The sequence below is a fragment of the Canis lupus genome, chromosome 4, assembly GCF_003254725.2.
Source record: "Canis lupus dingo isolate Sandy chromosome 4, ASM325472v2, whole genome shotgun sequence".
NCBI classification, from domain to species: Eukaryota; Metazoa; Chordata; class Mammalia; order Carnivora; family Canidae; genus Canis; species Canis lupus.
Genome location: NC_064246.1, coordinates 6418932 through 6440809, shown reverse-complemented (window position 1 = coordinate 6440809; position 21878 = coordinate 6418932). Strand labels below are relative to the sequence as shown.

At 37.6% G+C, this 21878-nt stretch overlaps 1 protein-coding gene across 2 annotated transcripts in view; it reads left to right on the top strand.

Moving 5' to 3' along the window:
• The window catches only part of MAP3K21 (mitogen-activated protein kinase kinase kinase 21), a 52468-nt gene that overhangs the window by 15725 nt on the left and 14865 nt on the right, over positions 1-21878 (top strand). For both annotated transcript variants that reach the window (XM_025448480.2, XM_025448479.3), the window contains exons 2-5: positions 1578-1758; positions 7913-8061; positions 8892-9067; positions 16855-17095. In XM_025448480.2, the coding sequence (XP_025304265.1) occupies positions 1578-1758; positions 7913-8061; positions 8892-9067; positions 16855-17095 (747 nt within the window). The remainder of the gene's footprint in view (positions 1-1577; positions 1759-7912; positions 8062-8891; positions 9068-16854; positions 17096-21878) is intronic.

The following is a 21878-nucleotide window of genomic DNA, read 5'->3' as shown; positions in this document are numbered from 1 at the left end:
TGCAGATGTAGAGGCTATGGTGACCCCAATTTTGGAGTGCTGACATTATCTCTGAGTTACACAGAATCATGGAAGTTTGTGTTTGTTTTAATGAGAGTTTATTACCATATAACTCACATACAGCAAAATTCACCCTCTCAGGGTGTTCAGTTTGATGAGTTGTGACAAATATGTATAATCTACCATCATCACCAAGACAGAGAATTTGCATCACCCCAAAAAGTTCTCTTGTGTAGCTTTGCAGTGAAGCCTGGGCCCTCAGCATTTGGCAAGCCCTGATCTGATTTCTGTTCCCTGTCCAGGATACTTATGGAATCACAGCATGTGACCTTTTACTTCTGGCTTCTTTCACCTAGCATGACTGTTTTGAGATTCACGCATATTGTGTATATCAGTAGTTTGTGTGTGGAAGGTTTAAAAATAAAGGAAAGCTATGACACTTTAGGAAAGTAAATCTGGCCCCATGAGGGCCACTGTCATTCCTGTATGTGGCCATGAGGCCAGAAGTGATATGATGACAGAGAAAGTAGAAAGGGGGATTCAGGTCAAGTGGAACAGCAGAGCCACAAGTTGGAATGCAGGATTTTAAGGAAAGAATGAGATAAGTCAGTCAGCAGAAACAGTAGGATTAAACCCTTCACTTTGTGGCAAATGGGAAGGAGGAACCTGGTTGGGGAGCTGCATTAGAGCCATGTGGAAAACCTAAGGAACTTTCTGCATGGTGATAGGGGGAAAATCAACCGTTGGAAGGAGAGAAGAACCCCAGGTGCAGGGAAGGGCAGGGTGTGTGGGTGCAGATGAGGAGAGAGAGAAGTGTGTTTATCATAGCTACTGTTACCTGAGAGCTCAGGGCTGACTCTGGCGGGAGGTCTGCTCCCGGAAGTTGTTCTTGAGCATTCTGTATTTTGTCAGGAGGCTGGGGCCTAGGAAAACAAGCATCCAGGGTGATTTTTTCTAAGGTTTTTGCTTCTTGCTATATTTTGAGCTTTAGTAAAGCAATCTTAGCTCATAAAATACCCTTATGAGTTAAAAAATCTATACGCATTTTGCAAGTTTACTGTAAGATACTGTTTTATAATAATAATTTATAGTAACACATCAGTTGTGATATTCATTAATACATTCAGTAGAAAAGGCTCTGCATTGACATCAGGACCTAACTTCTAGGAAGAAAACACTATATTCTTACTAGGGAAACTCTCACAGACTTCTGATCCTATCTGTGATACCTCAGTAAATGTTTCTTGCCCTTAGAAATTATTTACTTTCTCATAAAGAGAAACATTCATAAAGAGTGCTAAGCTGTGTTGTGCCTATGGATTTTCCAAAAAAAATTGTAATTGCAGGCACCAATGGCCTACGATATTGGTGATGAAGATTATGTTATGGGTGATGTAAGTAAGGCAAGATAGTGAAATACAAGCCCATTCTCATTTACTCTGCTGACTGAAGTGAAGATTATTGTCTTAAATACCAAGGAAACAGTGTGACTATAAAATTATAAGAATGTGAAAATACCCCACGTTTTTATTTTTTTTAATTCTCAATTTTTTTTTATTTTTTATTTTTATTTTTAGTTTTGCTACTTGAGAGGATAGAGCATGATGACTTCTGCAATAAAACTTTGAAGATTACAGATTTTGGGTTGGCGAGAGAATGGCACAGGACTACCAAAATGAGTGCAGCAGGCACCTATGCCTGGATGGCGCCTGAAGTCATCAAGTCTTCCTTGTTTTCTAAAGGAAGTGACATCTGGAGGTAAGCAGCACACTTTTTGCTTTTACAGATGTCTGCAGAAACTGGTTGCTACACTCCCTTTAAAAGAGTCAGAGTTTTCAGTAACTGAGTGTAATGGAGAATACAAAATCTTTTTTGAAGATTCTGTGTCTTTGGTCAAGGTGTAATTACAACGGAACAGGTAACTTGAGGTTTTTATTGTCATGACTTCCATTTGATAGGAGAACCGTCTTGTTCGATTAAAACGGATTATGACTTGAGTTAACGGTAATGCCAAGATTTTGCATGGCCTGTCCATAAACAAAAATACATTCTTTCTTTTTTTATGTAAAATTTTGATTTCTCATAATTATTAACAGACAGTAATTTCATGGAAAAAGCTTGAGAAAGAAATTTAGATCTGCTCCCTCATTTTGTAGATTGCATCATCTAAAGATTAAAGCTTCCAGCTTGAGAATAGAGGGCTGGACCAAATGGGATCCCAAGTCAGCTGGATTTTCCATTCAGCTGTGTCTCATTGGGACATAAAGATGCTATCAATAATAGAGCAACAAAGAAAAATCACTCTGTTACGGTGTACCAGGAGCTTACTTGTCTTTTTTTAATGCTCATCTTCTGTAGGTAGTATTAAAATTCCAGATTTTTTTCTGTTTTTTTTTTAATGATTTTATTGAGATATAATTTGCCTATCATATAACTCACCCATTTAAACTTTACAATACACTGGCTTTTAGTATATTCATAGAATTATGTACTCATCACCATAATCAACTTTTAGAACATTTTCATAATCCAAAAAAGAAATCCATGCAGCTTGGCTGGCCATGACTCCCACACCCTATCCCTCTCAGTCCCAGGCGACCATTAATATTATGTTTTGTATCTTTAGATTTACTCATTCTGGACATTTCATATAGATGCAATATGTGGTCCTTTGTGACTGGCCTCTTCAATTAGCATAATGTTTTCAAGGTTCAAGTTGTAGAATGAGAATTTCATTCCTATTTATTGCCAAGTAATATTCCATTGAGTGGATAAGCCACATTTTCTTTATCCATTCATAGACATTGATTGAATCATTTCCACCTTTTGGCTATTCTGAATAATTCTGCTGTGAACATTCATGAACAAGTTTTTATAGGGACACAGGTTTTTAATTCCCTTGGGTCTGCACCAGGAAGGAAGTTGCTATACCCTTCAGTAACTCATCATTTGAGCAACTAACAGACTGTTTTCCAAAGCACCTGTACCACTTTCATCCCACCAGCAGTGCATCAAGGCCCCACGTCTCCATGTCATCACTATCACTTGATGGTGTCTGACTTTGTGATTCTTACCATCTTAGTAGTTGTGAAGCAGTCAAGACTCCAGAGAGGGAAAATGTCATTTGCTAAAAGTTTATATCTGATAAGTAGTAAAATTGCTATGAGAACTCAGATGTGACTTGCAAATTTGTGATCAACAAAAATTGTTTTTCCCCCTTAACCATTGGATGCAACAGAAGTTACTCTCTCAAATTCACATACCAAGTTAGTAGCAGAGCCCTGTTGGTTGGTATAAGTCCCCAAAAATTCCTTTAAATTTAAAGCTTATCCTCTGCATTTTAAATATAACTTAATATGGGATCCCTGGGTGGTGCAGCGGTTTGGCGCCTGCCTTTGGCCCAGGGCGCGATCCTGGAGACCCGGGATCGAATCCCACGTCGGGCTCCCGGTGCATGGAGCCTGCTTCTCCCTCTGCCTGTGTCTCTGCTTCTCTCTCTCTCACTGTGTGCCTATCATAAATAAATAAAAGTCTAAAAAAAAAAAAATTAAAAAAAAGAATGTTTAAAAAACTTTAAAAAAAAAAAATAAATATAACTTAATTGTTCTACTTATGGCTTTTAAGAAATTTATTAACTGGGATGCCTGGGTGGCTCAGCAGTTGAGTGCCTGCCTTTGACCCAGGGCGTGATCCCAAGATCCAGGATCAAGTCCTACATCAGGCTCCTTGCGGGGAGCCCGCTTCTCCCTCTGCCTATGTCTCTACCTCTCTCCCTCTTTGTATCTCTCATCAATAAATAAATAGAATCTTAAAAAAAATAAATTTATCAACTGTGTTGGGGTTCCAGAGTGCCTTAGGAATGTTTTGAAAAACACAGAGGCTTGAACCTCATCCCTCACTTGATGAATTAGACTCTACTGGTAAAGCCTGAGCAGATGTGTTCTTATAAAACATTGTGTCTTTCTTGATTTAATTATGATAGTTTTGGGGTCATACTATAACACCAAAATACTTAAGTGAAATAGGTGATTCCTTTGAGAAATTATACTTCAAGACTCAACTAATAAATTCATCAATGCATCAGTTTTACATTCAAAGTAACATTACTAAAAAATGAAAACAAAAACAAAAAAACAAAATAATATTACTTAAGACTATAACCATTTCACTTTGTGTGCTCCTTTTATAAACTGTATAGTTACAAACTGTGTAAATGCTGGACTATCTGTATAAATGCTTTATAGCACTTCATCTATTGTGAACAGAGGAAAATCAAGAAATAAGCAAAAAGAATTCTAAAACTAGCCCAAACAGGGGTCCTTAAGTCCATACACTCATTGGAGAGATCTCTCAAAATCTGTTTCTTTTTTTTTATGGTGATTATATATCAATAAATTTTTATTATTGATTTACTTATCTATCTATTTATTTATATATTTTGGTTTCAGGAGTAGAATTCAGTGATTCATCACTTACATACAACACCCAGTGCTCATCACAAGTGCCCCCCCTTAATGCTTCTCATCTATTTGGCCCCTCCCCTACTCACCTCCTTCCATCAACCCTTAATTTGTTCTCTATCACTGAAAGTCTCTTATGGTTTTCTTCCCTCTCTCTCTTTCTTTTCACTTCCATCTCTTTCTCTTTCTTTTCATTTCCATCTCACTTTTTTTCCGGTTCCCGTATGTTCCACTTTTCCAAAATCTTATCAACAGCTGTTTTTTCGTGTGTTATTAATCTCATCCAGTCTGACAGGTGTGAGGTAGTATCTTGTCGTGGTTTTGTTTTATATTTTCCTGTTATGAGTGATGTTGAGCATCTCTTCATGTGTCTGTTGGCCATTTGGATGTCTTAACTGTTCATGTCTTCTGCCCATTTCTTGACTGGATTGTTTATTTTTTGAGTGTTGAGTTTGATGAGTTCCTTATATAAGATATAAGAATACATCAGGTATTCTTTATAGTGTTGGACACTAACCCTTTATCAGATATGTCATTTGCAGATATCTCCTCCCATTACATAGGTTGCCTTTTAGTTTTGTTGATTATTTCCAAATCTTATCCCAAACAGTTTGGATTATTCCAACCAAACAGTTATTTCTAACTGTTTTACAAGTTGATTATCTGATTTTCAGTAAAGTAGCTAGTGAAGAGGGAAGAGGGTTTCTAGGTTGGTAAAAGTTGGCAGCTGAAAACAAGGTAGGTGATAAGAAGAGGGAAAAAAACATGAAATTCTGTGGAAAGGAGTAGAAACTACTGACTTTTAGAGCCACCTAATTGTGGGGCCAAACATCTCCACATACCTGTAGAGTGCATTAATTTGCTAAAGCATACTCAAGTCCTTGATGTCAGGATGCGGAAGGGCAGGAAGGCCCTCTCTCTGAATTGCACATTTCTTTGCTTTAGAATCTCCTTTTATAACATGCACATAAAAATAATTTCATTCAAGAGAGGTGACTTTACTCTGTGCAGTGGACTAGTATACTAGCATAGGAACTAGTACATTTACTAGCATATTCACTGATCATCTCTCTGTTTTCCCTCCTTACTGATTATTATAGCACAAAGTAATTTAGTCGTTGCTATTAGATTTTTACAATATCTCCTGAGATTACCACACTTCCACAGAGCCAGTGAGCAAGCACTGGGACATTAAGAAATTTCCTCAGGGTTATAAAGCTAGTAAGTAACATACTCATATCCCGGGCCTGGGAGCCAGGTTCCTGCAACCACAGCCATTGCTTATCAGGCAACCTGAGTTCTCAGGACGCAGCTTTATTTATACTATTTCCTACCCAGTTTCAGAGAACAAAAGAAAATGCATTATATTCTATGAATAGTCCCATCAAAATATTTCTATTTTTTCCACATTGTTTTTTTTCCCCATGTGGGTCTTTAAAGTAAGCCCTCTGCTCTCTAGAAAAATGACCTGTTTTGAATTATTTGTTCTCTGAGACTCCCAAGAAGCAAATTTAGGTTGTTGTTATTGTTTATTTTAGTTTTGTTATGTGCTAATGAGAATAGCAAAAAAGTGGCTTTGAATTTAGACAGTTTTCAGTGATCTTAAGGATATTTTATGTTCTCTGCTCTGAGGTGATTTTTATTGATTGATCTGTGAGTTAAATTTATTTATTCTTGCAATTAAAGTATCTCTGCTAAGGAACCATAATGTAGATATTTTTTAAGAAACTAAACAGGTTTCTTTTCTTAACACTAATCTTTGAAAAATACTAGTTTCAACTCAATTGCTAATAGTTATAGTATTATATAATTTAAAAACACTTTTAAATAAATTTCCCCCATTTTTTTCAGTATGAAACACTACTTTGAGAGGGTAGAGCAGTCATCACTATTACTTACAGATCAGTTAATTCACAATCAGCTGTTAAGGACTTTGTGAGTGGAGACATAACTAGTAAGTAGTGATACTCCCAAAACAAGTCTGCTGCTTCTAGGTTCAGTTGTCTTCCACGGGTGCCCTGTTACTCCCCCGGCTCAGGGAAGGAGCCTGGTCTCAGGACCCTTGAACTCGAACAGCTTCACTTAGAGCTGAGAAAACATCAGCTGGAGGATCCCCATTGACTGGGCACGTTCTGTTGTTTCTATATTCTTATTCTGAATGTTTTTTCATAGATAGTCTAGAGTCCAATAGGCACCAATGGAGAGGTCTTTAAATGAGAGGTTATCATATCTGGGGTGACCTGAACCTGAAGTCCAGAGAGTTTCCAGCTCTTTGCAGACCAGATCTCCATAGACAGCTTGTTCTATTATAGCTGTGAAGCTCTGAGTCCCTACACATCTCTTTAGATCATAAGAGAATCAAATGAGACCCAGAAGTCAATTCCATAGCCAAATTTAAATAGTTTTGTGAGTGTGTGTGTGTGTGTGTGTGTTACTCGAGCTCTTCTGAATTTCCTTTAGGCATATTTTACTACCTTCTGTCTGCTATTGTGAAAACTATGCTTTAATGTTCCATATAAGCAACGAACATAAGAAATGAGAATTAAGTTACCCCTTTAAATTTCAAACTCTTTTGAAACTTAAAGCTAATGATGTTTTCAAAGATTAGAAATGTATATAGGACCATGCTAGTTATGTTAGTACAATTAAAAAAAAATAAATATGACTGTTGCTTATATGTTTCAATTTAAAATCAAAAGGGACTTCTGGAGTGACTGATGTTTTATGTATTAACAAAAGATAATTTGTATTTATGTTTTGACAAAGATAAAGAGAAACTAAGGTACAAAGGGATACAAAGTTACAAAGAGGATGTGTTTTGTCCCACCAGCAGGCACAAGGAGGCCCATGCTGATTTTTTTGTCCTTAACTATTAAACAGTATGGTAGAAACATTAAAATGCTAATGGAGAGGCAGAAAGATAAACAATTAAAATAAAAATAAAAAATATAAAATATAAAATAAAAATATAAAATATAAAATAAAAATATCCAGCATGGTTTCATCTAAGCCCTGTGGTACAAAGAATGAGATTTCTGTGGAGTTAGAGTGTTCAGTGTCCTGACCATCCTCAAGCGGTTTAATTCCATAATAGAAAAATGGGATAGAAGGAGAAACATTAAAACCAGCACATTGAAGTGTTACCTGGTCCTCGACCCGGTTTAATTCAGTTATGTATTTCTCCTACACTTTTCCTATTCATTCGATAGTTTTAATTCCTGTAATGGATGCATAGCTGATGTCTGAGAAGGTGTATACTTGTATGTGTTTGGGCGGTTTGCTGGAAGAGCCCACCTCCCACCTTAAGATAAGTGTCACTTAGGGATTTTGTGGGAAGAGAAGATTTTTAATGAGAGTTGGATGAGGGCTCTGATGGGTTTATCCCACCACCTGTGTCATAAGGAAAAGTCATCATTTAGCCTATTTAACTGTATGGCGATTTTGCTTTGCAGCTACGGAGTCCTACTGTGGGAGCTGCTCACGGGAGAAGTCCCCTACCGTGGCATTGATGGGCTCGCTGTGGCTTATGGGGTAGCAGTCAATAAGCTCACCTTGCCCATTCCATCCACCTGCCCTGAGCCATTTGCCAAGCTCATGAAAGGTATTTGTGCACACCTGTTTCTGTGTGTCTCTGGATTGGCAAGGGGAATCACTCAGGAGAACATCTGGGTATTTTTTAACCCAAACAGTACTTTCTGTGATTCTGATTTTTAAATGCTTTTAAGCAACTATCCTAGTTTATGAATTAGAAAACTTATCTTCAATCCAAGATGTCAGGTAGAGTATTGGTGGATTAAGTAACTTTTTAAAAACCAATCTAGTTTTATCAGTGACTCATTTATGTATAAAATCCAACCAAATGGTAATAAAGTTTTCACCAAGTACACTAGTAGCATTCGAAGACCAAATTTAGTTGGCTCCATTCTCCTATTTTAAATTCTATGTCATGATCAAAAATGTTTCATGATCTTAACTGGCATGGTTTTGCTGTGACCTTATCTGTTTGATGCTTGTCTTTTAAAAATTAACTGGTTCCTTTTGCAAGCAGCTAGTTACCTTCCTTCATTATTAGGCCATTTCTTAGAACCTCTCTTATGATTGTAACCTTTTAGAAACTTCGGTTTTCTTGGGTTGAGTTCTAGAATTCTGTATCTATAAATTACTTGGCCAGAGTAGCTTAGGCCCCTGAAACAGGGTTCATGGTAAGGCATGGACTGCTTACACCCACATACTGATGCTGTATAAGATAAACAACAAGAGCCTTACCTAATAGTAAATATTATGCATGCCACCGATCTGGTCACTGTGTAAAATAAAATTTCCAAACCATTATCAGTTGATTTTTAAAATCTTCAGCAGACACAATCAGCATGGGCTGATAATCCAAACCATACTGAGACATGGAATTAATGTGGTTCTTATTGATTTTAGAATGCTGGCAACAGGACCCTCACATTCGTCCCTCATTTGCCTTAATTCTTGAACAACTGACGGCTATTGAAGGGACAGTTATGACCGAAATGCCTCAGGAATCTTTTCATTCCATGCAAGATGACTGGAAGCTAGAAATTCAACAAATGTTTGATGAGCTAAGAACAAAGGAAAAGGTGAGAAATATATATTAATTGCACAATATACCCACATTTATGGAGATTATGGAAAACATGACTCAAGAACTCTGTTAGCATTATTGTAAAAGACTTCCAGGCATGAATCTTTATTGATTCTTAACTTCCAGTTAAAAGAAAACAGAACTGCGCTTGAAATTTATGATTAGAAAAGAAGCAACCTTTTTATTAGGAGAACTTTCAAATTAAAAAATATCTAAAAAAAAACCCAGCATACTAAATATAATTGTCAGTATCTTGTCATTTTGTTCATCTCTTTTTCTCATTATCATCCATTTTTTAAAATAGAATACCTTAAATTAAATCCTTGACTCATGTCATTTTACCCTTAAATCTTCAAATGTATCTCCAACTGGTTAGAATTTTAGAAATAACTTTCTTGCCATTAAAATCTAAAAAAAGTAACAGCGTTTTCTTGATATCATATAATATTCTATATTCAAATATTATAGTTTGTCTCAAGGGTATTTTTTTTTTTACAGTTTTTGGTTATGTCTTTTAAGCCTTTCTTGATCATGGTATCTCCCCTGCCAGGCCTTTCTTTATGCTAGACCCCTCCCCCAACACACAAACACACATACACATACCCATCATTTTAACTCTAAGGCATTGCTTTGCTGGAGAAACTGGGAAACTGTAATTTTTTAACTTTTTAATATGATGAGTTAAGTTCTAGGTGTTTTGTATCTTTTAAGAAGTAGTACAGAATACACACATATATTAAATGTGCTGATTCTGCATTCATATCACCATGTACAGAGTGCAATGTGAACAGTGAAGGCACACCTCACTGGCAGGCAGATTAGCTGGGAAGTGAGTTCAGTTTGCATGGTCTCCTTTGGTGACAGACTGGCCCTGTCACCTCACAGCCCTTGCAGGACCCCACCTTTATAGCATGGTTCTATATTAAAATAGCACTACTTATTTTCTTAAGGACACTTTTGTAGTACTTGAGCACTTTGATGAGTCGAGGTTTATTCTGCTCATCAAGTGTGTAACTGTTCAATAGGTTAAATTCTGTTGTATGTGCAATAAATGTCTGGACAAAGTACAACATTGTAAGCTTTTGATAACCTTTGTGAAGCCATGTAATTGTCCAGGAAGGAATTCTTATACCTCATACCTTTGTGATTCTAAAAAGGTAGAATTCTTTTTAAGAGGGCAGTAATGCTTTGCTATATAGAGTCCACTTGCTGATTCAAATTGATGGCATTGAAACATTGTTGAGAATCACTTTCCTATGTTAGAATTACTTGGACTTCTGTAGTGCAGCTCCTTGTTAAGTCTCAAGACTTTTCCATTGACTGTAATACTAAAGGCCTGTAGTCAACCCAAGCACAAAGGTCAGGGCAAAAGAGGAAACAACAAGTTGTGGTGTGAATAGATGTGCCCAAGTGTTTCTTGGGCTAATATATATAATACTGCACATGATACCAAGACATCGTATGCCCACATTCTGTTCATGAGTAGCTTATGTCTACTGTTGTCTTGCTGAACTGGAAATTAATACAAGGCGTATCATAGGTATCCCCAAAAGTGCAAATTGTTTTCTTAAAAATACATGTAATTTAAAAATGTGTCTAATGGGGAACTTGTTCTGAGTTTCAAGGTTATGTTGTGTTATTGTTTTGTTTCCTCAGCAAACATGTTGACTGTGTACTGTGTGGTGGGAGCAGTGTTAGAGTCCAGGGATACAAAGATGGATATGACGGTCTATAGCCTTAAGGTCCATAGAATTACAGGCTAGGGATTTGGGATCTTATTGATAAGTTTTTAAAAGGGGCTGGCTATGTATCTTGGCACCATTTTCCAGGCCAACACTAACGTCAGAACCTATTCCTCACCCCCTGCCCAATTTTCCTTCATTCTACTTTTTCTTTTCTTGTCTATTTTTTTTGGGGGGGGGGGGCAATGGGATTACTGTTCTCATAGGTACCCAGTCTCGGAGGTCTTTGAAGATGTTTCTGGTGGCCTCCTATCTGACAAAGACCATCAGTGGGAATGCCTCCCCTCATCTCTGTCGTCCTTACTTAGCACCTGCACTATTGTGTCAGCATTTCACCTGGGTGCTCTGAGTGCAGCTTTTCTCCCCCCACCACCACCACCAGTGACCCTTCTACAGTGCAAATCTTAGCATCCTTCTTCAATGGCCAAACCCTTTTGCTTATTAATTTCCTTTGTCCTAACATATTTAGCCTCCCTTTGTCACAACCATACTGAATCTCCTTCAGTTCCTCTTATACTATGCTCTTGATTTTTGGCCTTGGCGTACATTCTATTCTCTGTCCAGAGTACTGTCCCCTCCCTAGCTTTAGTTTCACCTCACAATTGCAGGCTCCTTTACTGTCAGTCCTTCAAAGCTCCCTTCCCTCACCAGGAACTACCAGACAGACTGTGTTATAGCCTCCCACACGTCCCTTGTCAGGCTGCACTTAGTCCTGCTTCATTGCTGTTTGCTTGTATACTTGTTCTTGGTTTGCCTTTTCTGCTAGATTATAAGTTCATCAGCTGTGCTCTCTTATTCTTGGTCATTTTCATCCACACCATTGAATAAAGAAAGTGCTCAGCACAAGGTAGATATGAAATGAATTAACCACATGAAATTTCTTAATATGCTCTTGATATATATTCTAATAAGTGAGGGATATTAGCAAGTATTGTGATCACATTATTACTGCTATAAGTGAAAAGGAATTTAGGACCTATCCTGAATCTTATACCATCAAAGAGGTGTACAACTCAGCTCTTTCACTTCTGCTTATATGCCCTTGAAAGACTCCCACTTATGTGTATGGGGAAATTTCAGTTGGTCACTTCAGCATGGTTCGTAGAAATGAAAACCTGGGAACGGCCTCAGTGTCCTTTACCAGGGAATAGACCCCTCAACCGCTGTATATTGATTCAGTGGAAATCGGCAGACTAGTTAAAATGAATGAATTCTAGCTATAGATTTCAACATGGATAAATCTCAAACATAAGGTTGAGTGGAAAACACGAGTTGCAGAAGAAGAGTTACATTAGATACCATTTATGTAAATTTATAAAACACATAAAGCAGTGCCATTCCAATGTACAAAGAGTGAAGGCATGCATGAGGGAAGGGTAGAAAGCTCATGAGGCACAGCAGATCTGCGGAGGGAAGGGTGAGAATTGGAGTTGGCCGCACACAGGATTTCAGCAGATCTGAGATGGATAAGGTAAAAACTTAGCATCTAGTAAATATTTTTTTTTTTTTTTTTTTTTTTGCATCTAGTAAATATTGATGATGAGTGCATGGGTATTTGCTATTCTCTCTTATTGTAGTATATTTTAAATATTTCATAACTTTAAATAATTAAAGACTAGAGAGAAATATGTAAACTGCTGACATGTTTTTTCCTAAAGTTTTTTTTTTTTTTTTTCCAAGTGGTAGACATAGATAATTCAGTCCCTTCTTCGAACTTTCGGTATTTTCTAAGTTTAAAAATATAAACCAGATGAATGCAACCTGCGATGGTGGGTTTGATAACAATCAAGTTTTAAAGAGCCTCCCAAGAAGTATGGCTTGGAAGGCAGGAGAAGGAACCTAGGAACCTAGAATCCAAGCTGAGCAAAGAACAGAAGGGGTACACAAGGGGATGGTAATTTCGGGGCTACCCTGGCATACTGGAAGAACTTGAAGGGAGGAAATCTGCTACATGTTGTTTCAGAGTTGGGAAGTAGAACTTCTTGGGTGAAAGCTCCAAGGATTAAAATGTAGTCTCTGAATCAACAACTTTCAGATGTTTAGTGCAGACAATGGTATGGTAGACTGTACTCAGCTTCCTTCCCTTGAGGGATTCAAGCAGACTAAGGGATATCTAAATGGATTCTAAAAACAATGATAGACTCCCTGCCTCTCTTTTTTAAACGTGTTTTTTTAAACACATTTTTAGCGGAGTGCTGAAACCTACAGCAGTCGAGCAGAGTGGTTAAGACTGGAGCCTGACCTCTGGCTAGAATTGGAGGTCTACAATTTGCTGACCCAGGGCTGTTCCCTCTCTGCCTGCTTTCTCACCATCAAATGTCCCAATAAGGTTGCTGTCTCCCTGGGGTGGTGGGAGGCTTACTGAGCGGTATATGCAGAGTGCTCGGAGCAGTGCCCGTTACTGAGCAAGTGCCAAAGAAAGTGGTGGCTTTGACTGGAACCAGAGCAGGCTCCAGCGGCCACTACCATTCCCTGGTCCAGGCATTCAGTAAATCAGACTCCTCCAAGCAATAAAATGCTTGAAAATGATTGACCAGATTACTTTTTAAATCTTGCATTGAGTTGAAGAATGACTTTCAGTGATATTAATAGTGATATTATTAATAAGTTTCTTGAAAACTTTAATACATTGTGTTGACTTAATATGATAGAGAAAATATTGACTTTTTAAAATACTTTTCCATATTTTTCTGAGGAATTCTAAGATTAGATGTTTAATAGCAAAAGAAAAAGATTTTGGGGAATGAGAGTGGACTTTGAGGAAAAATAATTCATAGGATTTACAACCTAGAGGTGATATTATTAATAACTATTATTTATTTATTTTAATTATTGATAATTATTTATGACACTACAGAAGAGAAGCATATCCAGTAAGTTAACTCTTACTATATACATGGTGTAAAAGTCAAAAAACGTGCTTCAGGAATGCATCTTTTCTCTTTCTCCATTTGGAGGTTTATAGTAGTTTATTGGATATTTGGATTCATATTTTCTAGCTATTCTGTAGTGGTCTTTGCTTTTTATTTTTTATGTTATTTTTATACAGTGCCCCTTGAAAATACAGCATTCGTGGTATCTTGTGAGCCTTTGCCTTAAAATTAAAGAGAATATATAATGCTTTTTTCCCCCCTCAAAGGTTTCTCAGTGCATCTTTTTTGACAGAGTCAAAAGCACAGTGTACGTGCACTATCTCCCTTTCTTGTTCACTGATTGCTTAAGGTAGGAGGCGTCAGACTTGGAATTAATGGTCAGTAACTTGGCTGTGCTCTGCATTACTCAGTAAACTGTAGCCGCCACAGATAACAGTTCCTCCCTAAATTCCTGGCTGCTTATCTTTCTGTGTCTGTCTTTGTGCTTTGGGTGCATGCACCTGTTTTTGAACCACTATGAGTAGGCATGTCACCATTAATGATTAACATCTACTACCAGGAATCTGGATTTGCCATTACTAGAATGGCCCATGCCAAGCAATTAAACAAAAATTACTGCTTAGACATCTCAGCAACCAGCAGAATTTTTGGGTGTGCTTCATAATCTCAAGAGTATTCAATGGGGTTCTAATACCCCAGGCTCTTTTTTTTTTTCTTTTACTTTTGAATGTTTTAAAATTCACTTAGAAGGAAGAATATTTGGCTGCTTTTTTTTCCCTCTCTCTTTCTCTCTCTCTTATAAAGTCTTGGGCAAGTGATTTTTTTTTTTTTAATTTATAAAGTCATTGTCAGAGGATTCACATTTTAGTCTCAGGCCTGGAATTAAACGTGGTTTTTTCTTCAATTATTTTTAGTAGTAACACACAAAAAAAAACTAGTTGAATTTGCTGCCCTTATCTATTCCTCATGCCATGTCATTTCACAATAGCTAATTGAATTGATAACAACACCATTGAAAAGTAATATCTTAACAAAAAGGGCAGACAGGAAAGAGTTAAGTATCCTCTGTTCCCAAATACAGGACAGCAGGATCTCTAGTTTGGACAAACTGGTTGGAGAAGGCCATCAGTTAAATAATGGAGTCCAGAGTTTTTTTCTAATATGTACCATTTTCTTTTTTTTTCCTTTTCACATAATATATAGTAATTTATGCCAGAAGCAGTTTAATGAAAAAATACTGATCTATTAATAAGAATCAGCTGGTACCTATCACCAGAAATGTCTTGAATATCAACTGATCTGAAGCAAATCTTTGCTTTTGCAATTTTATGAAGATTTTTTAGAAAAAAAATAAATTTAAGGAAATTTCAAAGGTGAATTTCAGCCCACTTTGGTAAATTTATAATAAATTCAGAATTAGTTTTATCTGAATAATTTTTCATTTTGTTTTTTTGGAGCTTTCTAGACTCCTCTTGATATTACTTATTTGTAGAAGGAGGATCTTCTTTGTTTTCCTCTATGATAATTGTACTGACAAATATCCTCCACGTATTCTTTGAGCCCATCTATAAAAAGTCCAAGGGATTGGTAGAGTTGATAGTTTAGCCCCATAATTCAGCTCTGTTTCTTCCATGAGCTTTATTTTATACTGTTTTTTTTTTTTTCATGCATCAGTATTCTTGAGGTGGGCTGTGTAAAGTGGTTTGGTTATATAAAGTATGACGTGTTTGCCCACTGCTTAGAGCTCCCAGGGCTCACAGCCTAAAACTCCATCTGAGAAGGCATCCACTGTTTCTAACAAAGATATTGGTATGAAGATGGCCTAAGATTAAATTTGCTGGAACAGTGTAAATAAAGCTTGCAAATGCTTTGATTTCTGTGTGAGTACTCGGTTTCGTAGCAGAGTAATCAAGAAAAGAAAAAGTAGTTCAGCACTAAAAGGAATATTTATGTCTCTGGTAAAGGACAGATCATTTGATAGAAATGAAATAAGAATGGAGATGTGATTTAAAAACTTTGTAGAGCTCTTGGTTTTACTATTGAATACCTGTTTCCTAATAGGAACAAAAGTACAGTTGACCCTTGAACAACATGGGTTTGAACTGTCTGCTTATATGTGGCTTTTTTCAATAAGTACAGTACGGTAAGTGTATTTTCTCTTCATTGTTATTAACATTTTCTTCTTTCTAAGCTTACTTCAGTGTGAGAATATACTATATAATACATATAAACAATGTTCTTTGACTTAGAGATTTTCTATGAAGTTAAGTAATTCTGAAATCAAAACCAAAAGAAAGTTAGACTTTAATCAGTAAGTATTGTGACAGAGGGACTTTTATAACTAATTCATTAGATCTGTGTCTAAAGTGATACTTTGCATTCATTTATGAGGTCCTGAAAAGTTCATTTTCCATTGACTTGTTTTAGAGATGCTCATTTCCATTTCTGATCTGGGCTGTCAGCTTACTTCTAACACATTAGCTTTGTTTTCCCTGTAATCTCTCCACCATCATGTTTCCATCTCTAAGCGGATCCTTTTCTTAAGAAACAGTTTATTTATTTATTTGTGAGAGACACAGAGAGATAGAGAGGCAGAGACACAGGCAGAGGGAGAAGTAGGCTCCATGCAGGGAGCCCAATGTGGGACTCAATCCCGAGACCCAGGATCACACCCTGGGCTGAGGGCAGACACTTAACCGCTGAGCCAGCCAGGTGTCCCTAAGCCAATTCTTAAATAACCTAAAGTTCTTCCAAAGAAACCTGAACTGCAGTCTTTTATAAGTAGAATAATTATCCTTTAATGAATCAAGCTTTAACTTTTGGCTCTATTTGGAAAAGGGTCATTCACACCTGTACTTAGTTGCTCTGTGTTAATGTTCATTTCATGTGTCGGGTGATCACACAGGCTGGAAGATGAGCAAGAAATGTTAAAACAGGGTGTAAAATAATTGCGATGCCTTTTGAGGACCATAGAACCAAGAGTGCTTGACGGAGCCCATGCAAGGCTTTGGTTGTGGTGTAAGCCAGTGCTGTGCTAGGAAGATCTTAGCCGCGGCTGTCCTGACTGCCCGGAGAGCCGCCCCAGGAGGGGCAGAGTGGCCAGGGGTGAGCTGAAGCCCTGGGGCACGCTGCTTCCTGCTCACGCCCCCCGTGTGCTCTCTGCCCAGGAGCTGCGGTCCCGCGAGGAGGAGCTGACACGGGCTGCCCTCCAGCAGAAGTCCCAGGAGGCGCTGCTCAGGCGGCGGGAGCAGCAGCTCGCCGAGCGGGAGATTGACGTGCTCGAGCGGGAGCTGAACATTTTGATATTCCAGTTAAACCAGGAGAAGCCCAATGTCAAGAAGAGGAAGGGAAAGTTCAGGAGAAGTCGGTTAAAGCTCAAAGATGGCCATCGGATCAGTTTACCTTCAGGTACGATTTCTGTCCTCATGTTTCGTAAGAATTTTGAAAGTCATCTGTGTAATCAGCTTTGCTCCTTCAGCCCTGGGAAGAGATGGGGGAATGAGATTTTAGAAGGGTAGCTAAGGATCTTCACTGGCTAGCTTCAGTTCATGGCCATGACATCAAGACCTAACTCACGTCCTCATTCACATGCAAAACAGCATCAGCGCCTTGTGCGGGGCCAGTCCTTAGCTCTCCGCATGCTTCCATGTAAATGGATTAGTAGATGGACTCCTTTTGAAATCCAAGCAGAATTCCTTTTAGTTCATGGCACTGAACCAGCATTGCCTGGCGTGTTGAAAAAATCCTGAACAACAGAATTACTTCTATTTTGTCATTAAGTTGCTTCCACAAAGATCTCTAATGTCATCTGGTAACTGACTTCATTCGGGACATTGAAGATGCTGTTAGCACCTTCAACAAAATGTATCAAGTACTTTGATTCTATGCCTGTTAGTTTTCATCTGAGACACAAGTATTTTTAAAAGCTTCCCTAGATTTACTGGTTCATTTTCATACCTCCTGGATTTTAAAACATTGTGACAGTTTTAAACATGTAATGTGTTAGAAGATACTAAACAGGGGTGCCTGGGTGGCCCAGTGGGTTAAGCATCTATCTGCCTTCTGCTCAGATCATGATCCCCAGGTCCTGGAATGGAGCCTCCTTTTGGATTTCCTGCTTGGCAGGGAGTCTGCTTCTTTCTCTCTCTCTCTGCCTCTGCCTTCTGCTCTCCCTACTTGTGTTCTCTCCCTGGCCAAATAAATAAATAAAATCTTTATTAAAAAAAAAAGAAAGAAAAGAACAAATATCAATTCGTGAAATTAAATTCTTTAACATTACATGTTACGTTTGATTTAAGGAGAAACCATATACCCTCCCTGCCCCCATATTTTGTGGTTTCTAATACTGGGGAAGAATGGTGGCAGAACAAGAGCTGGTGGCACTTTTATGGAATGTGCATTAAATATCTCTATTTCTGTTCTCCCTATCTCTTCTCCTCTCTATATATGTATCATATAATAGAGTCTCTTTAAGGATGCTGGTGTCCTAAGATGTTTGTTAATGGCATGGAAACTGATTTTAAATAACTGTCAACAGTTTTGTTTTATATAAAGTGTGTATAAATTGCCTTGGAAAATTACTTACTACAGAGTATTGGAAGGCTTGCAACATAATGTGACATTTTAACATTAGGTTATTACAGAAATCCTCAGTTGATCAGAAAATCACTGATATGTGACAATCACAAGTACACTGTATACATTATGGATTATTTAGTTTGCTGAAGTGAGGATAGGCTATGAGTCCTTATTCATTTTACCTTTGACCCCTCTGGGGGAAAATAGATACTTTTTCAGGTTCTCTTCTGATGTTTGCTTTTTAGCCAAAGTGTAACTTGGGTGACCACAGACTGTACTGTCTTGTATGTAAGACATGATTTAAGATAGACTATTTTATTTATGATGAGGCTTCTACTTTTAAGTATAGATGATAGAACAATTCAGAGAAGCACTCATAGGCGGTTTTTCCAGTTCTTAACTACATCAGCCTTCTATCTGTATTGTGACTATGTTATCCTGACTTATATTCCTGATTCCTTGGGAAACTTTGGAGGGGGGTGGCCAGTGAGAAACCGATGAAGAATAAACTTGGTAGAAAAAAGTAAATCATTCCAGTGATTATTTAATCTTCAGTGGTAGAATGATTAAAGAAAAAAATATTATTACTCATTATTACTGAGATCCCCTTTCACTCCTGTTTTTCTTCTCAAATCATATTTGGCCAATATCTTGTATTCATTTAAGGGAAACTGAATGTATTTAACTATTTTTGCTAGATTTGTATCTTTCCTGGATTGTATCATTTGGATTTCTCTTTATGATAATTTTAGTTATACATTTATTTACCTTGTGGCACTTAATAAATGATTCCAGTTAAAACATACAACCCCCCCCCCCCAAAAAAAAAAAAACCATACCTGCCAAATCTGCTGTAATCCTAATCCATTTTGAAGGAATGAAATTCAATTCCGTAATTTAGCATGGCCTTTACCTCTTCTGGCCACAAGGTGATGCTACAGTGTGGAAACTTTCTCTTCAGAATCCTCCAACTCTTCCTCCCACCTCCCTACACACACACACACACACACACACACACACACATTTTACTTGCACAGTGCCCCAGGATACATATCCAAAGATCCAAAGAGAAGAATGAAGCAGGATACAGATCCAAAGATCCAAAGAGAAGAATGATAACTATAAAATACTATTTTTTTCTTCAGGAATTTTGCATAGTATAGAAGAGAAAGCAATTATCTTTGCCTTAAGTTCAAGGAGATTACTATCTGTTAGAAAATTCTTTGGGTTACCCAATGTTAGTACTATTTAATGGTGTACTATTAAGGAAGAAACATCTGATAGGCAGTAGATTGAATGGCAGTGATACTTTCCTTTCAGTATATCAAGTTACTTAAACCCCCTTTGCAAGAATTTTCCCTCTGTGTAGCTAGTTTAAAAATTTTCTCAGAAACAGATTTGAGACTCCTACAAGCTGAATTTTAATATCTGTGCCTGTACCTCTTTCAAAACCTTGTTGTTACATGTGAATAATTATCTCATAATTTTGTCCTTTCAGAATCACGAGGATAACTTTTAATTTTAGGCTATTTATAGCTATGATGACTGACAGCTAGAAAACTCAAATGTAGTTCTTCCCACTGGCAGTCCTTTTTGAGGGCCTAACCAAATAAGGATAGATCCTTACAAAATGAGACAATGTAATCTAAGACAAGAGTTTTTTAATTATATTTTATGAATTCTTGGAATATGTGGAAAGAAAAAAGTGATCATGGTTGATATTTTTCTATTGTGACCACTTTTATCATTCGCTCTGCATTATGTTTATCTAAAACCAAAGTTGTGATTTTAGAACATATAAAACAAAGCAAAGAGGTTTTGAAGCCTTCAGAAGTTGGAATGTTTCTAAAGCAATAGCATTCCAATCTCAACCACTTCCAAAATGCCAAAAGCCTGCCACAATCATCTGCCTCAGGTATGCGAATGTGAGAGTGGGTGTCTGTAAATGGAAACTACTACTACTTTCAGAGTCAAAATGATTATTCCCCCCCCCAAAAAAAAGATTATTCCCACTGACACTATCCTGAAACATTGCCAATAAAAATACTAGCACAGGTTTTATCCAAAAGCCTGTGGACCTCATGAAAATCTGTCATGAGAAAATTATTCTCTCAAGTATGAAGAAAAATAACTTCAACTAGTTTCCTAAACATGTAACTGAGACAGAGTCAACCTTTCACCACTTTATAGTGGTGAGACAAGGATATTTATAATAAATGATATTTTTCTTTATGTTTAAAACATAAGGAGTGCCACTTTTTTGAGAGAAGTCAGACTCTTTTAGAAGATCAGAAGCGCTCTGCACCTTAGGTATTGTTGAAATCCAGTTTTGGATCTTTGTTACTCCTCCTTGGCCTTACAAATGTTCTATGCTGGTTACCTAGCCATCATTTATTCCACTTGGTTTATCATTCACATGCTGTGGGTTGGTTCTGTGTTCTAGTTCTGAGGGCAGCCAGAGCTCGCCTGCCTCCTGCCCTGGGGTAGAGTCTTCCAGAGAATTTGCTTCCAAAGTGTTGTGACATATCACGGGTCTAGTTGAACTTCAATCTAAAATAAACTCTTTTGTATCTATGGGTAAGAATATTCCTTTCTTTTACTTTTCACCCTATCCCCCAGTCCAATCAGTCACCCTGTCCTGCTAAACTGTTTTCTTGCACCAGTCTTCACTTCCAGTCTGCCTGGTTAGATCTTTAATTTTTCTTACTTGATAGATGGAAGAAGCCTCCCATTGGGTACTTCATTTTCACTTGCTTTGTCTTCCAAACCACCATACACCCTGCTATATATTTCTCAGCTGTGGACCGTAAGCTCCAATTTGATTCTGCTGCAAAACCTTATGCCATTCTCTCATTCAACAAATACTTGCAGATTTACCATGATCAAGTAGTCGAGATTACAAAAAAATAAACATGATCTCTGCCCTTATGTTACTTATAATCTTAAACAGAGAAAATATTGATTCAGCAAAGATGTCCTAAGTGCCTTTTATGGGTGAGGCACTGTGCCAGCCTGCAGTGGGGTCCTGCTGTGATGGAGACTGTACAGCCTCTGCTCAGATGGAGCTGACATTGTACTGGGGGCAGAGATGTGAACCTTAAGCTAATAATTACTTATTTACTTGCTAAAATTATTAACTATTGTGAGGGAAGGGTCATATAACAGTGATTAGCAGAAAGATGTCACCTGCTCTAAGGAGATCATAGAAATCATCCTAAAGTAGTTACATTTAAATTGAGACCTGAAATTGAGAATTGAGCGAATACAGAGGGGGAAGGAAGAGAACAGTCAGGGAGCACATGCAAAGAAGGCTTGGTTCCTCCAGGAATTGAAAAAGACCTCTGTGGTTTGTCCAGGGGTCAGCAAACTGCACACCATGGGCAAAGTCCAGCCTTCACCTGTTCTGTGCAGCCCACAGCTAAAAATGGTTCATGTACTTTTAAATACTTGAGAAGAATAAGAATGTTTCATGGCACATGAACATCATATGAAATGTAAAATGCCATTTCCACAAATAAACTTGTATTAGAACGCATATATGTGTCATGTATGATTGATTTCTCACTAAATCAGCAGAGATGAGTAGTTGTGACAGAGGCCGTATGGGCCATGG